The 18,084-nt window shown below is 39.1% G+C and overlaps 1 protein-coding gene across 1 annotated transcript in view; it reads right to left on the bottom strand.

The window, feature by feature from the left end:
* The window catches only part of LOC140231442 (uncharacterized), a 31,724-nt gene extending 23,103 nt beyond the window's left edge, over nucleotides 1-8,621 (bottom strand). The window contains exons 1-8 of the mRNA XM_072311567.1: nucleotides 8,546-8,621; nucleotides 7,642-7,819; nucleotides 6,444-6,733; nucleotides 5,022-5,164; nucleotides 3,625-3,796; nucleotides 2,773-2,889; nucleotides 1,701-1,973; nucleotides 84-518 (exon numbers count right to left, since the gene is read on the bottom strand). Of these exons, the coding sequence (XP_072167668.1) occupies nucleotides 84-518; nucleotides 1,701-1,973; nucleotides 2,773-2,889; nucleotides 3,625-3,796; nucleotides 5,022-5,164; nucleotides 6,444-6,733; nucleotides 7,642-7,819; nucleotides 8,546-8,621 (1,684 nt within the window). The remainder of the gene's footprint in view (nucleotides 1-83; nucleotides 519-1,700; nucleotides 1,974-2,772; nucleotides 2,890-3,624; nucleotides 3,797-5,021; nucleotides 5,165-6,443; nucleotides 6,734-7,641; nucleotides 7,820-8,545) is intronic.
* Nucleotides 8,622-18,084: the final 9,463 nt, after the last annotated feature.

Genomic DNA, 18,084 nt, shown 5'->3' with positions numbered 1-18,084 from the left:
TGTATGTGTGTATTTTGCGTGTATTTTGTAGATATGTTATAGCTCCAAAGCACAAAATCACTGATTGTGATTTCTAAGGTCACCTGGCTTGTAGTCCATGGTGAAGGCGAATCGTCGGGCGTGCGTGGTGTAGAAGACAACGCGGGCTTGTAGTGTGTGGATTCGGAACTGGTCGCCCTCCGAGAGTTCGCCCAGGCAGAAACTGAGCCCTTCCTCATCCTCCCCGTTCCCGTTCCCGTTCTTGTTCTTGTTCTTGTTCTTGTTCTTGTTCTTGTTTCGGTTCTTCCGGTTCCGGCGGCGCCCTTTGCCCCCCGGCTTCACAGCAAGCATGGCCATATTCTTCACCTTGTCGCAGGTGTCGACGGAGGAGCGGACGGAGAGGATGGTAAAGACGATGGTGTTGGAGTTCGGTGCATCAAGGTTGAGGACCCAGAAGAACTGTCCTGTCTTCCGGATGCCCATTGAGTTTGGCGACATAATCATGCCGATGTGTTCGGTGATTGGATCACTACCAGGTTCTACCAACAGTGGGGAGGGGGGGGGGGGAGATTTTCCAACATTCATGTTTAAGTTTAAGCTTACAGAAGTTTTAAGACGAAAACGGTGACACGAGCACCTGGTTCAGCGACTGGTGCATCCCTTTTCCTGAAGAATCGTCCCAAAAATCGATTTTAATGGTTATCATAAATTTCATCACAATTAGTGTGTATGAAAGTCAATTTCATTTCATTCGAACTTTCTTTCTAATTTACAAAAGTTCTTACGAATGCAGATATTGAGAAATCAATGTAACACAATGTAACAGAAAAGAACGAAAAATTAAGCAAGTGTATAACATTTGTCAAACTGTGTTGATCAAAATCGTTGTGTTTTCGGAATTCGTGTCATTCATTCCATGTGGATCTTACCGTAGCAATCTGATAAGTTCTTGCTGTTCTATCATATTTTGATGTCCATAATATTACAAACAGACAAAGGATTTCCATATTTTGATGTCCATAATATTACAAACAGACAAAGGATTTCCATATTTTGTTTACACATCAGTTTGGGAAAACAATGTCTTTGCATTATAGACATACCGACGTTTCTAAATCCGAAAATAGAATGGGGACTGATGTTGAGATCATTTCTTTCACTCATTAACTTTTCTACGCCATTAACTCCGCACAGAAGTCAATTCAAGAGAACACCATCAAACAGAAAACAAACAGAAGGGGAATGTTTCAATTGAATCTGACATGCAGAAAAAGCCGTGGGAGCTTTTGTACTTATCTTTTGTTTTCTACACTAATGCTGATCATCTTTACACATGTATTTTTTTTTTATTGAAATGTGGTATGTTACCATCTGGCAAGTCTCCAACAGTCATGAACGCCAGTTTGTCTAGGCTCATTCTTTTTTTTCCATAAATTCAAAAGGAATGAATTCTTATAAATGTTACTGAAAAAGTACGGGGCTTTCATATACTGAATGATGGAAATGAAAATACAAACCGATGTGAAGAGTTCAGAGACAGAGAAATGATGATTTTCTGTTCGACTGAATGGTTCAAAATAAAGTCAGCCTGAGCCTAAAGGGGAATTCTTCCCTTAAATCTCAAGGTACGTGATATATCAAAAGGCAACAGGAGTGGGAATCGATGTGTGGCTGGTCTCTAGGAGGTTATGGGTTAGTCGGGAGGGAGGGACGATGCTCACCGGGTCTGAACCGGAAGGAGAAATGTGACACGGCGTCTCTCTCCTGTTCATCCACCCCTATGGTCTGGATGGTGTAAGCCGCACTGCCCAGCGAGCACAGCCGGGTGTTGTTGGCGCTGGGTCTGGTGTCGAAAGCACCGCACTTCATCGGCGAAATCGTGCGCAAGCAAATCTGGGCGCACTCGAGGGAATTCGCCACCGTGACGTTGCGGATGATCGTGCGGCGGTTGAGACGGCGATCGAACCGGATGTCGAACAATTTCAGCTCCCTCTCTTCGTTCGTCAAGTTCACACAAATGAAAGTATGAAATTCACGAAAATATTAAGACAATAGGGGCAATAAACGTAGAGGCATTACCACATTTGTTGAAGTATTTTTGGTGTATTTTCTTTGGTTAACTAAGTGCCTGTAGAAACATCTATCTTACAGGAATGTAGAAAAATGCGATAGGTTAAGTCATTCGTGTGAGAGTTTGGACAATGATCACTTTCAAAATTATCCAAATATGCGATACAATGTTGCATTAGATAGGATGGCAACTTCAAAGGCAATTAACTCAATATATGATATAAAATGTATTCAATGAATGCAGACAAATTAGTTGTACACATCAATGGCGTTTGAAGACATTCTAATAATGCGTTCGAAACGTATTATTAAGTTTTGCTTAAATCCGTGTGCCGTCATCGCTAGATATGAAGCAGCAGTTGCAATATTGTGAAAAATGATGACAGAACTTGTAAGGCCTCATTGTTATTGATATCATCTCAAAAGTAATGTAGAGGTACTCCTGCCGGGGCGGAGGAGGTAAGAACTCGTGGTTAGTCGCGTTTGTCGGGCTGAGAGGCCAAAAGTGTGTGTGTGTGGGTGGGATACCACCACCCCTCATTCTTTGACCATAAATAATAGTAATGGTGATGTCAACATTTGCAGTAGTTGAAGTGTTGGAGATGTAGTGGTCACATGGTAGAAGTAGTGGTGGTAATGGTGGTGGTGGTTGTAGTGTATAGTACATGTATACAAAATCACGATTGCAGAAGGCGGCATTGGCAGATGAGAAGTGTGTCTTACCACAGTAAAGCTCGTCCGTGCCTAGCTGGCAGTCTTCTCGCACGTTACATCTCCTCCAGTAGTCGAGGCACCAACCTTCCTTACACTTGAATTGATCCTTCGTGCATTGAGTGGTCTCTGGATGGCAAAGTTAAGGAGAGATGTCTGTCGTCAGGGCGACCGGTAACTTAAGCCGTTTATAATACCAAACACGTCTTTATCGCAACCCTTTTAAATTGCGACCATGACTTCGGAAGTGATATTATTGCTAGCAAGCGTAAGACTACTTCATTCGCTTATCTCAAAATACAAATCACAAACAGCCATTTATTCTCAGGGTCTGCATAATAACGAAAGTCTCTCTTGATAGCGTCTAAATGCAAAAGGTCTTTTCTTTTGGTTGAGACGTCCTCATTCTCCAGACATCGCCATGTCTGCAGATGATGACACCATGGCCATGGTATCAGGCCTAACTGCGCGATAGACAAAAAGGAAAGAATTTTAAAGACATAAATGGGAGATGGGCATTATCATTTCATTTTTCATATAAGATTCTTTAGACCCTACTGCTTGAAACCTTTTTGAATTCATCTAACCTTGTATAAATCCCCCATGATCGTCGCTTTATGTAATGCCAAATACATGTCATTCATAACATGGTGAACCGACTGATGATACTTGTTTTTGCTCTTTCTTTCTATCTTTTTTTTTAATACCTGGGAGTTTGTCATGTCGTTTGTGTGCAGTATAATCAAGGACTTCCTTTTCTTTTTGCCAACAGACTTTGAAAAGGGAAAACCACTACAAGCCAAAACAATACAAAAACATAACATTACAGCACCCACAAACAAACACTCCGAGTTTTGCCCTTACGGCTCTCTGGGTGACGGCCGCGAAATATTGGCTCTATCCAGTCTTGGAAGGCTATCACGTTCTGGTAGACGCTGGGGAAGTCCGGGCTACCGCAGCCATTGCCTCCCAGTACGGTACCGGCCAACCACCATTTGTCGCCAATCTTCGTGACCAGGGGTCCACCGCTGTCACCCTATATGGGTGGAGAAATTAATATACGGAGTCTTTTTCGGAGTCTGGGAAGAATAAGATACATATATGTATTTATGCATGCACATAGCTATGCAATTGATAATATCACGTATCTATAACGCTCTGGTAGACGCTGGGGAAGTCCGGGCTACCACAGCCATTGCCTCCCAGTACGGTACCGGCCAACCACCATTTGTCGCCAATCTTCGTGACCACGGGTCCACCGCTGTCACCCCTTATGGGAGGAGAAATTAATATACGGAGTCTTTTTCGGAGTTTGGGAAGAATAAAAGACATATATGTATTTATGCATGAACATAGCTATGCAATTGATAATATCACATATCTATGATTCAACAGCTACATCAGAACAAGCAATATGCATGCACATATATATGTATGGAATATATGTCATCATAATGGAGTGATACAAAGACAGCAGTGTAAATTTATGCCTGCGATTTTCCACTGAAGAACTGCCTTGCGTCTGTTGTAGCTGTGCATCAAATTTATGTCAAATACCACTAATTGTGATGGAGTAGACAATTACTATCTTATACAAAATTGAGATCTAGCCGTTGGCCTTTGTCAAGAAATGACCATGACACATAATATTGTTTGTCACTGGATTGTTTTGGCTCAATTTTTTGCATCATTGAAGCGTCACGGTCACTCCTATTGTCCACTCAATGAGTTCTAAATCCTCCAGTTCGCAGCCTTGTTCTCTCTCTGTTTCTTCAGAGTACTGACAGTATCTGTCTAATAAATAATCATGTCATAAACACTAGTTACACATGTTACCCCAGTTTGATTTGATTTGATTTGATTTATTCTCTGTATGGCATCATTTACAATTTTTAATTCGATATAATGAAACGTTATTTAAACAATATAATATAAACAATAAAACAAACAGTTACATATTAATTTTCGTTATATGTTTATGTCACCTTATCTAGTGATGATTCAGGGTTTTCCATTTTTTTTTTGTATGTGTGAAAAAAGAAAATAATGATTGAAATAAGAAAATGATATGACATCTATACATATTTATGTTCATATATATATATATATATATATATATATATGTATATATGTGTGTGTGTGTGTGCGTGTGTGCAAGCATTTTCTTTCTCTTTCTCAATTGATCTCTTCCAGAACGATACATCCCTATCTGTCTTTCTATCCATCAAACAATATTCTCATTCATGCACATATAGACTTACAGCACAAGCTCCCTTGCCTCCGTCTTCGGGCGAAGCGCAAACCATATTCGAGGTGATGTTATCTTCGCCTAGGTACATGTTATGGCATTGTTCGTGGTCAACGATTGGTATCTCCACTTCGTGCAGCTTTTTCGGCAGTGGCCCTTCAGAGACGGGAAAACATTCAGGTTGGGTTGTCATCCAGTATTAATGACAAAGGAAGAGATAAAGAGAAAATACCCTCATTTTTGAGGAATATTGGGTAAATTATACATGGTTCGCTAAATTCTTGTTCTTCTTTTTGCACGCATGATAATCGGATTATATTATGCAGATATGGAATGTTTTTCTGGGCATTGTTGATACCAACACCCCGAGAGATCTGACCTTCATGCTATGACACGAGGAGCTCGCTCATAGAAAATTTACTCAGTAGACTGGAGTTGAGATCAACGGGGACAATAATGACAACTCTGCCCTCAATCAAAGCGGTCCGCAGCTGTTCTAATGATGATACGCTGAACAAAATCTTACGAATTTTCTCTTGTTCAATTACGATCTTGCTAGCAAGTTAACACATCAGACACTACCATACGTTGGCACTGCGATTGGATCAGACGTCGACAGGGTCATCTCTCTCTCTCTCTCTCTCTCTATGGAAGTCAAGCGTTTAACAATTAAACATGTACATACGTGCCGATTACGTACAGTGTACGTTCCCTGTACGTCGTAAAGAGGGCAGTTTTGTACTATGGGCCGGTTTAGTACTATGGGCTATTTGGGGCACTGTGGAGCTAAAGTCAATTGCCAAAATCGGGAGTGTCTCCTATTTAAACCAATCAGAATCGAGGATTTATCAAATGAGGTGTAAAATTCGATTTTGCAACTGCAAAAAGATTTTTATCGTGGCTATGATCTTTTATAATGACTACTACCAAGGAGGTACTATATCTCCTTGCTACTACTAAAACACTGATCAATTCAGTGCTGATTTACGTCGATGTAGGGCAATTTGCCAATCAGTTGCAATGAAAACACTTCGACGGAAGAATTTCATGAATTTGGAAAATTCGGTTTGCTGAATGAGGCATTGTTCGGTGTCCTATACCACTATGAATAGGACTGAGTACAGAATTTTACCAAAATATTCGAACGCTTCGATTTTTTTTTTTATTCTTTGAACGATTCGAACACAATGAATCAGGACCCTAACATCTTAAAAAACAAATATCTGCCAAATCCTCGTATTCTATGAATACTTTGGCAATGTTTGAGTACAGTCAAATGAGCCACTGGTGAATTTTTACTACACAGCTAGCAAAATGTGTTGTCGGGCACATAATGGCCAGAGACGTGGGTGAATAGACCTTGTCTGATATACTGTAATAAGTCGAAGGGTAAAATCAAGAAATCATCGTTCCACCAGGACTCACGTTAACTTACCCATGTCCTTCTTTGCGCCCCATCCAGTTACCCAGACGGCGGTTCCAGCATCGTATATGGACTCCATGCCCCGACGGGCGAGGCAGATGGTGGTCACGTAGTCATCGAGCTCGAAGGGCTCTTGAAGCTGGATGAGTGCGAGGTCGAAGTCGCTGATGAGCGTCGAGTACTGGGGATGAGCGAAGAACTCGAGCACGTTGCGGATCTGCGTGTGCGGCTCGTCCGTGAAGTTGTTCAGATTAGTACTCCCCATCATGATGCGATGAGAAGTGGGATCGTTGAGATGTGTTCTGTGCAAGGAAATCATATAGAATTCATTTGTATGTATGATAAACGAGGGAGAGAGAGAGAGAGAGAGATGTATTCTAAGACAATACAGATAATGTACACACATAATACATATCTATTCACTGCGGATTAATGAAAGTATGATTATGGTGACCAACAATTAGTTACTAGGAGTGTTTGAATGTTAGTGGTACTTTCAAATCGTCGACAGAAGTCTTCATTGAGATGACTGGCAATATACACCGTATGTGTTCACTAAAGTAAGCACAAGTGGATGTATGGAATATTTTTACAAAAGGACTGATTCACCACGACACACGTCAACATGAACAATTTTACAAGGAAAAAGGACTACAGACAATCTCATGATAGATGGTTATGCCCCGGCCCTGCCAATAAAAAAACTATTTTTCCTATGATCTTAACAGCTGTAGTAAAGATGGGGATAGTTTTACATTCAATTCAATTCAATTGAATTCATTTATCTTCATTCTTCTTTTTCCAACAAAACATAACACATAATAGATCTGGAATTACATCATAAACATAAACATTCGACTTTGCACAAGATAAATGATACAGATAAACAAAAGAATGCATACTGGCAAAAATATATGGGACCCATCTTTTATTAGGATCACTTTGCTTTAGGTTATTTCAGCCATTTCAAAACCGATTTTCATCAAACAAAATTTGAATTGCCCTTAGAATCATAATAATACTCTCTAATGTTTCATGTAGGTGGTTTCTAAGTTTCTCACAAATATGTTAAAACCTGAATCCCTTTGAGGTAGGTCTGTTATACACGTAGGCCCGAATTCACAAAAGTGGTACAATCTTGTCCATGGTTTAAACCATGGTTTCAATTGTTCCACCTTCGTGAATTCTGGCCGTAGAGAGTACTGCGTACATGCAATGGGAGGCCGTCAGAACCCAATCCTCCTTGATCAGCTGACCGCCACAGAGGAACCCGTCATTTCTCAGCAAGGCCACTTGCCATGGCCACTCCCCGTCCTGGGCGAAGCGCCCTCCAGTTATGGAGAACTCTGGAGCAAGATCGACTCTTTGGTACCCACAGTTTGTTGTATCTGTGGAGTTAGAAGGAAATAAGCAAGGGGGGGGGGGGACCTTTAATTTATCATGCTGTCTAAATTACAAAGAAAATAGACCAGATACATAACAGCAAGATTGTAACTCATATCTTGATTATTGAGTGGGTAATCGACACAATAGTGTCAATCAATTCAATGATTGACACAAGAAATTGTAGTTATGAGTTCTTCAAGAGATCCTCAAGACACCGCAACACAGTGTTAGGTAAAGGTCATTAGTTCCCAGTGCAGAGACTTTCTGCTTCGTTTTCATTTACAATTTGTTTCTTTTCACTCTTCAATAAGGAGTCTTGTCTGATGTTTGGATGCCAGGAATGAATGAAGACACAGATATATACGTGGAGAAATGAAGCCAGTGTCCTTGAATAATGGAACTTCCAAACATTATAAAATAATCTTCGATTATAACGAATCAAGCCGAACATAATACCTGAAGGTCCCCCTACCCCATACAGACACAGTATTAAAACTATATTTCGCTTTTTGCTTGAGTCAGCTAACTGATCTAGCGCTGCTTGGTGTATTTGTCACTCATCGCTCTACGAGGACTTCAATCATCTCTGCGCAACCCTCATTGTCTAGGATCACCTGAGAGGAGGTGTTGGAGCTAAAGAACGGAGGGAAAGAGAAGAGAAAGTTTGGTTCGTGAAGGATTAACCCTAGCAGCGGAATGAGGGAACAGTCGACCCTCGTCCGCCTCACCTTGGTACGCCAGGGACCCGAGAAATAAGGCGCTGACTGCCAGCATGGAGAGGTAAGACACGGCGGAGTGATCCATGACGTGCTTTAGCCCCCACTTCAGTGCCTGGATCGGAAGAGAAGACAGACAGACAACAGACTAATTAGTTAGATACTTTGCCTGCAGTCTGGAGTGTTTTTGCGGGCTCTGCAGTAAAATTCCTTAATGAAAGGTTTTTTACAGGACCGTATGTACAAATTTTATATACATTTATAAATCCATGCATAGTTATATTCATAAGTGTTAGTACAGAGAGATAGAGAGGGGAGGGAAAAGAAGGAGATGTAGATTCCTTCCCTTAGATGTTAATTCCGTACATAATCATATACTGTATTCTAAGGGCAGGCATTGGACAATGTCATGATATGAGAGCTGCTTAAAGTGAAACGAATAACAGTTTCATTCATTTCATATACCGCATCAGGGCAATTGCCCCCTTCCCCCCCCCCCCGACAATAATATTATCCCCCTCTCCCTCCCCCACCCAGCCAAATACTGGTTGGTGATAAGGATAGAGTAAAGATTAGGGTTAGGGTTGGGGGTAGAGTCTGGGCAAGGGTTAGGAATAGGTTCAGGATAAGGATTAGGGTTAGAATCAGGGGAAGGTTTTGGGGTAGGCCTAATTGTCCAGGGGGTAATTGCCCTAGACCCCAACATACACACAACTCACATACGAATCTTGCCCACTTGGTCAGGTGTGTGGCTTAAATCTCTCACTTGCATCTATATTTCTCCATCATTTGATTTTCTGTCTCGCCCGCCACTGTAAAACCTTTGGTACCCATCATGCCCATCCCCCGGTAAACTTATTTTACAGATATTCAAGTTGTGGTGAACTTGTATATTGTGATTTCATTTTCGGACAAATTTTGCATCCCTGCAGGGGACCCACACGATGTATGTCAGTCTTACCCACCCGTTCATGTTTCAATTCCTCCTATCTCTCAACGGGTCCAATAATATTCAGTTTCGTCGCTAAGTTTATCCATTATTCTACATGCCTGTCATCTCGACGATGTCATCTGGGTCAACGACGACAAAAACATGCGAGAACGATGAGATATTCCGTTTTGACCGATGTAATTTCTTATCCTTGCTATCATTATCATTTTTTTTTTCATTATTGTTATAATATTCTTCCCTTTCACTTTGAAGTACGTCACTCTCTTCCCACGCTTCTTACATTCGACCTCTGGATGCTGCCCACTGCTAGCGGAATTCATGAATTACTGATTGAATTTATCCCCTTTGATGGCGGGGCTAGTTAAAGTTAGAAATGATATAGAGAGAAGAAGACGGCAGCTGTTGAGGGGTGGCGTCGTCTTTGCTGCCACCAGTTTTCGGAGTTTGATAATTTTGTCTCTCTTTTTGAAAGACCTAGTTTTAGTCATTCCAAGTCATTCTCAAGACGAAGATGAATTAAATAAATTGAGTTAGTCTGCCTTAACACCGCCCTTATTTTCTTGACCCCCTTTTAAGGGAGTAGACCCCTGTCCTTCCTAGAGACAAAAATTACTGAACTACGTATCATGTGTTAGTCTTCAGACCACGCCCATTACCTTCTTGATCTTTTATGAACATGATGTAGGCCCTATATTTGATATGACATGATAATTATTAATATATGAATGCTGAGTTAGCGTGGGAAACTTAGAAAGAAGTGACATGTTTCAATGTGTCGTCTTGGGTTGTTAAAATGTACTGGGATATTCAATAGAGCCTAGAAATGCGATTTTGGATCGCAGTGTACAATTTAAAAGATATAATAACTAGTACTTAAACTAAGTGCATAGAGTCACCAAAATGCACAAACCTACCAAGTACAGTTGCAAAACAAAGGCAGAGTCTGAACATTGGTATACACATTGATACACAACAAAGCCCACACATGACAGGAAAATGCAGATAGACTTGAAAGCATTTTTGCAATTTGATAAGATAACATGCAATGCATCATAAACCCATTACAAACTATCCTACAAACAACCTATTTTGATCATCTTATCACACACCTCTTGAATATGTGTTGTTTTGCCAAAGAATTGGGTGAATAACCAACAATATATATGAAATTTATATATATATATATATATATATATATAGGCACATATTCTTCACACTGAACGATTCTTCACACTGAATTTTCTCAGATTTACAATTTAAAAAGCCTCGAATAATTCAAAGACACTGTTGACATCATCGGTTTGTTTAATTTGGAATATTGTGAATGATAACGGCACCACACTTTAACGAGAACGTACTGAAATTCCACAAGAAGAAAAGTAAGAAAATGTTTGTATTCTGTTTGTCTGTTCGTTCTTAATTTACTCATAAAACACACCTCGAAAACAAAGTGTAATTACGTTTTGAATGCGACAGTAATTGTGTTCAGTAATTTCGCGACAAAGAAAAAAAAACAAACAAACGCACACACACACACACACACACAATTTTGAATTCCATTGACAGCAGAACAATTTAAAGAGCATGACTTTACCAATCGTAGTTATTGCGATTCTTGCATTGTAAAGTGTTGTTTTCATATTTCTTCATGACATATTGATCTTTGCATTGAAACGGCACTTTTTAATGATATTATATATATATATATATATATATATATATATATATATTGTAGGCACATTCATGAACATTTATTAATAAACAGATAGACAGATCCATGGTTTCATTAATTTTGTAAAAAAAAAATGATACACCATCATTTAATTGGTTAATATTACGTCAGTGAATACACACAATGAATCAATGCATATCATCACTATTGACACATAGTAGTGTCTCATGAATGTTTATTCATCGACTCTTTTATCTCTGATTCTTCTTTCTTTTTTATCGATTGAGTATCGATTTAGATCATTTGGGCCCTTGAGGCGTAAGCTCCAGTGACATCTTTAAGTGACGGACTATACGGGTTTGTAGAAATAAGTTTACAAAACTAATTCTATCAGATCAAGTAATTCAAATATCTTGAAAGCACATAATCCATGTAATCTTGAACAATCTCTACGCTGCATGAGAACCCGTGATTACTTAAAGTGAAAATGAGAATAAATCAAGCAAGCACCAATACGCTGTACGAATATGAGACAACATGGATCAAGCACAATTTAACACCACGCTCCAGAGGATTTTGACAAATAGTTTTTATGGGAAAATGCAGAAACTGAAGAGTCAAATAGAGTTAAACAAGACCATCAGAAAGAAAAAAAAATCACAGAGATTGGGCAAAAATAAGAGATTAATGAAATTATAAAGTTTTACATATTTCTATGACAATTCTCGCAAATTGGAAGAGGCAATGATTTCATTACCTAAAAAAATCTCAATTTAAAAAAAAATAACAAAATCGTTATTTAATCGTTTATAAACAAAATCAATAACGTTTCCATTGATGATTTCGCAACGGAAACAGTCGTTCTTCCCCATACATAGGTAATATTTGCTCGGTTTTCACATGACCGCGCTAGTATTTAGAGCATGGTAATCGTGGTCAATGTCATGTTCCATGGGAGACCTGTGATTTAACGACATAATTACCTCTGCCAACATCAGATATATGGGGTTACGACTGATATCTAAAATCTTTCTTGTATTATCTAACATGTGTAAAAAGTATCTTTTTTTTTCAAATTTAACCTATAGAGAAAGTCCTTTTAGCATTGTTTAGTTACCTAAAAGAATTCATCCGAATCTCTTCAGCAAAGCTACAACACTTCATGCATTTGTGCTATGAAATTGTAAAAACCTTGCTGCTTCGTTAATAGTTGGGAAAGAACCGGATCATCAAATTTTTATGCATCAAGTGTTTGTTCATCGGGTTCGACCATATCATTCATTCATTCGACTGAGTTTTCGCCATAAATCAAAATAAGCTTGAACACGGCGCGGGGTTGTGCTTTAAGGAGTACTGGCGTATGAATCCCCTTATTTTCTTTCATGGATACTTTGGTTTGACTTTGCACGGTTCCTCATAGGGGCGTTGCGCAACGTCGACTGGGAAAGTTGACCTACTCTGGTAGAGCATGTTTGCATTATTTGACAGGAGTTCAAAAGTTTTACTGGGCACTGAGGGAAAACCTGGCTGATACGACATTGAAGACTTATAACTATAGACAGCGACTATGACTCTTTAAAAAAGGGGGTCAAGGGTAAACCTTTTACCATCTTAGACAGTCGTCATGGCCTGGGAGAGCAATAGATTGAGGGAGAAAGACAGAGAGAAAAGAGATAAATAAGGAGAGAAATAGGAGAAAGAAAGAACAAATTGTGGGAACCGTTTTTTACGGCTTATGGAGCCGCATCACTGTGGAGTAATAGGAATACAAGAAGACGAGGAGGGGGTGGGGCTAGTGACTGACCTGCCTTATCGCACAAAGACCCCTTCTATTTAACTCCTATGACTGACTAAATAATTGCTGATTGTTGTGAGAAACGTGCAAGCTTGTGCCATCTAATACAACATTGCCTATCTCAACGTTAATCAAAATGTATTTTATTTTTACCATGTGTTTTTTATTGTTTATCTATTTATTTATGTATTTATTGATATACAGATATGCATACATTCATACCTGATTTCATTCCAATAATGAAGACATAACAGTTCACTGAGAAGTAACTAAGGCGAGATTGTCAAGACGAGAAGAATTGCTAAAAAATTCCAGTCCGCTTTTTTCCTCACGGTTCACTGGCATCTAGCACAATTCTCACCCAGGAGCTCACACAGAAGCAAATTTGCCTGAGCACAATGAAAATGTCATTACCACGTCAAGACTGTGATTTCAACACATCAGTTATCCACGACATCCAATACAGTGACTTTGATACATCCGGATGAAATCTCTAGCTGGTGAGACGAAATTTGGGTGCCGAAGTCATCGCTTTCCATTATCCTCCTATTAAGTCGATTCCGGAGTTCGTACACGGTCACCTGATTGAATTAACCCCGGGTGCAGCCGCAACGCAGATATGCAGCTGCGACGGTGCCAGATGCACACGCGTGTCTTTAAAGGACACCTATGATGAAAGTGGGGCAGGTGATGAGATAACTTTCGGAGAAGAGATATTCTGCTCATTTCATTTCTTTCAAACTAATCTCCCAGTTTGTTTCAATTTGTTTCACTTTTTACACGTTCCTCTTGAGAGCTCATTTCACTTATTTCGAGTTTGTTGTCTTTATTTTTTATTTTTTTTTCATGGTGGGTGCATACATCTTAATGTTATCAAAGTTGTTGAAAATCGAGATCGTCTAAAAAAGAACATGTCAGACAAGGCTTCATTTTAACCAGAGAAGAAAATCGATGAAAAAAAAAACCCAAAAGAGCATACACAGGACCTTTGATGAAAGGTAGTTGTTTTTTTGTGTTTTTTTGGCCACTTTAATAATCACTAAGTCATCTAATATGAGAGTAATCTTGAAATTTTACTCTTCGACATCGAGGTCCATTCCCCATACTTTGAGAATGAAATCTTATCTACAAGTCTCCATTGTTGTGTATAATATTCAAGACATAGGAAGATGACTCCTTAGAATAAAATGAGTCAATATCTTTTATATGTACGCTGCAATTCATTTCAGGTCAAGGTCAAAGTTACTGATAGAAATGACGGATGTGACGTCACGGTTACGTCACATGACTGCTGCACTGAAACATCGTCTTGACTTCGTTTCGTAAGCGTCTGTTTGCTTCCTCTTTATTTCAATTTTATATTTTTTTTTTCTCTCTCTCTCTTTCTCTCGCAATCTCACTTGGTCGCCCTGATTTCTGTCCCTGTATGCGATCCATGTCTGGTAGGCCTACAGGTATTTACTAAAATACCCAGTTTCTTGTTGATTTCATTTAATTTGTTTAGATTGCATTTAAGAAAGTTTTTTTTTCCTTGCATTTACCATGTTTACGAAAGTGAACACACAGGTTAGGTTTTCCTGTCGGATACAATGATGCAGTTCTTTATAACGTCGTCCTCTTCAGCTTGTCTGACAAATACGTTTCGGGGAGTACATGATTATTCAAGAAATTTTGGACTTTTTGTACAGTGTTGGTTATTTAATGCAAGTTTGTTTCTTTTTTTTTCGCTTTTTTTTTTGCAGGACATCGGTCTCGACTTCGTAATAAGTCTAACAATGGCTACATGAAGGTATGAACTCCATCATTCTCTTTTTTCTTGTAATCATTTGATGGTATCCTTCTTTGTAAGGGTATACGTCAGGTCTCTTCACGTTAACGCAAATATTTTGGGATTGAGTTTTTGCCGTGACATTCTATGATGATTGCAATTTGTAAGCGATAAGATGTTCATTATCGTGTAATAATTTCACAAGGGGGAGAATATCTGCTTTAACCTGCCTGCCCCGATTCATCGATCCCTACATGATCTATGCAAGTAGTCCTTATTACCCCGTTGAAAAACAAAAACATGTATGAAAGCCTCTCCCGTCTGTGTTGCCGCTCTTACACCTTGCAGAAACCGGCAGCAGCAAAAACATTGGAAGGCATAGATCAACGCGGGAAGAAAGCGGGAAATTAACGTCCCGCCACGACTGTCCAAGTGCAAAACAAAAGACGAGTCTCGCGAATCACTGCCAACCAAAACAGAATAGACGGCGGGATGAATTTGCTCCCGCTGCGGGAGAAATCTTTCGCGAAAGTTCGGAGGCATGTGACACGAAAATGATCCGAAATCAGTCTTTCTTGACAGGCATGTTTCAATCCAAATCCAGGAAGAGAGAGAGACAGACAAACAGATACAGACAGACAGACAGACAGACAGAAAGAAAGAAAGAAAGAAAGAAAGAAAGAAGGAGACAGAGAGAGAGAGAGTTTTGGATGATGTTCTACGTGAAGTTCTCTTGAAAGGTGCAATGATATCTACGAATAGATAAATAAATAAATAAATAAATAAATAAATAAATAAATAAATAAATAAATAAATAAATAAATAAATAAATAAATAAATAAATAAATAAATTCCGCAAAGCAAATCAAGAAGGCTTCATCAAATAAGGCAAATCAGGTAGACATGATGGTAGGTTTCATCAAAATTGGATCGGGGGGGGGGGGAAATACAGAATGCTACAGCATAATTTGACAAAACAGTAATGCAGGTAACAACCACTGTATAATATACATATGCAGAGTTTCCCATTGATCCGTCAACAATGGTGAAAGTATTTTTTTTTTCATCATAATGTTCATTTCGTTTATAACAAAAATGCAATTACAGAAAACATTTACTTATATTTAATTATACAGAATCAAGACAATATTGTTATAGAAAAATGCTATAGATTTTATAAAGTAACTTCAACAAATTACCTTACATGACATAGACTCACAAGGAATAATTGAATATTATTCATTAGTTATTTGTATTGAAATTTGACTGCTTTGTGCACTTTATGGGGAAATAGTGCTTTAGTTGCTAAATCACCAACCAAAGTTTTCTGGTACATTTTCAGCCACAATTAAATGTAAGAATGGTATCATTATGTCATAACCTCGGCTAATATGTATTTCATGTATTTTGTGTGGTTAGAATCATATCATTGAAGTAGATGATCGAGGTTATCATTTCATAACTTTTGAATTCAGATGAATCTCTGCCAATCTGTTCATCTCTTTATGCTCCAACTTTGGTGTAGATTTGGACTTAATTGCGAGATCAATTGAGGTAAATTTACAGAAGGGCCTAAATAAAATATATGTACCGCAACATCACCTTTTTCTTTCGATTTAGCAAAGCTTAAGACAAATCTTTTAGGTTTCAATTATCTCAATTTTTACGAGACAAGCTAACCGTGAAACAATCATTAATGTTGAGCATGAAGTGCCTCTATTCTAAGCACCACAAAGGTTCTTCATTATCGCTTTAGTGGAAATCAAGATTTAGTTTGAACCTTTTTGGAACTATGCGAGAATGTATTTCTCTTTTCATTTCAGATCTTTGGCATAGCAGCTTTAATTTGGACACGAAGCTTTTTCACATTTACCTGCTTCATATTTTTTGACCTAAAAGATTACAAACGGACGCGAATTGTCGGCGCTGATAAAGCCAGTCCTCCTCATGAAGAAGGAACATAAAACAAAAAATATATATATACACAACTCATCTCAAGGAAGTAGTCATTGAATAACGTAGGTGTTGTTATTTACAAATGAGTTAAGAAAAATCTTACTTTCAACGAGGATTGTTGAGCAGCAATTATCCAAAGCGTAGAAGTCAACCAAATGAATTCCCTCCAAGGAAAGACAGTCGCCAGTTACCAGTCGTTTGAGCGCCTTTTTCACACACACGAATCGGGAACAAGAACATCCGCAGATACCGATAAAGCATAGCCCAGATTTCACTTTTCCCTGCCAAGATGTTCGTGTTTCGACCACCTTCCCTGGTGTAGAGTTACCGTGGGTTATTGTGTCATTTCAAAAGGCATAGATGATCGCACAGAACCAGGTCCCCAGTGTTACTGAGTCAGGGGTGAAACAGGTGGAATTGGAAGTAGAGATGGAGAGGGAGAGAGAAATAGATGTCTCTCAATGTAAGTCTTTGTATTACTTTTGGTATGTGTGTGTTTATGTGTGTGTGTGTGTGTGCGTATGCGTACGCGCGTACTCGAATGTATGTGTGCAGGTGGGGATGGTTGAGGTTGATTTTGAGTGTGTGCGCGCTGCTGCTGTAAGAGTGAAAACTAAGCAAGAAAGAGAGTGAAACACGGCGCACAAGTACCGTGCACGTCGTGTCACTGAAAGTTGAAGACATGGAAGAAGCGCAGTTGACTGATGGGAGACAGGGATTGGAAGGAGCACCGCTGACCCCTTTCCCAGGCGTCAGCGGGAGACACTCGGTAGACCCCTCGAGAGCAAGAATTTGGTTCGTACGTGAGGGATGTTTGTACCAATGTCAATTGTTCGACTCTTAATGTCCCAGCGATCAAGAAGAATCTATGAGCAAAGCGCTTCTTATCATTCAAGGTGCATGGCTCCGATAGAAGTCAGACTGAAACAGACAGCAAATGACGTTTCATCATCATCGGAGGGAAAGCAAGAGTGTAGGAGACTTGTAAAGTCCTACGTGTTGTAACCAGAAAGTCAGGTGGATTGCAATCACCTGAATAATTCAAATGAGGCAATGACGTAAATCCTCCTACAATCGCTGCTCTTACTCGTACAGAAATAAAAAGAAAAAGATATTTTATAACATTTTTAGAGGATTGTAAACAGCAGTACTCCTTAAATACATTGACTTTCAGGGGATGTTAGAATTTCATAACTGTTTACAAATTATATCTATGACGGTCCTTCTAGTCAACCGAGATAAAGTTATCAAAAGATGATGATGAATTATTAACTATTTTACTCATTGAAATATAGTGTTACAGGACTACAGATATCGCCATTGTTTCATTTTTAAAATCCTTTTGCCCGATGAACTCCACACTTTTCTGCTTCTAATTGCTATGGGAGTGCACATGAACAAGACACGA

This window comes from Diadema setosum, chromosome 8, assembly GCF_964275005.1.
Source record: "Diadema setosum chromosome 8, eeDiaSeto1, whole genome shotgun sequence".
In the NCBI taxonomy this organism is placed as follows: domain Eukaryota; kingdom Metazoa; phylum Echinodermata; class Echinoidea; order Diadematoida; family Diadematidae; genus Diadema; species Diadema setosum.
Note: the sequence above shows the minus strand (reverse complement) of the source record. Positions and strands in the feature narration are given on the sequence as shown.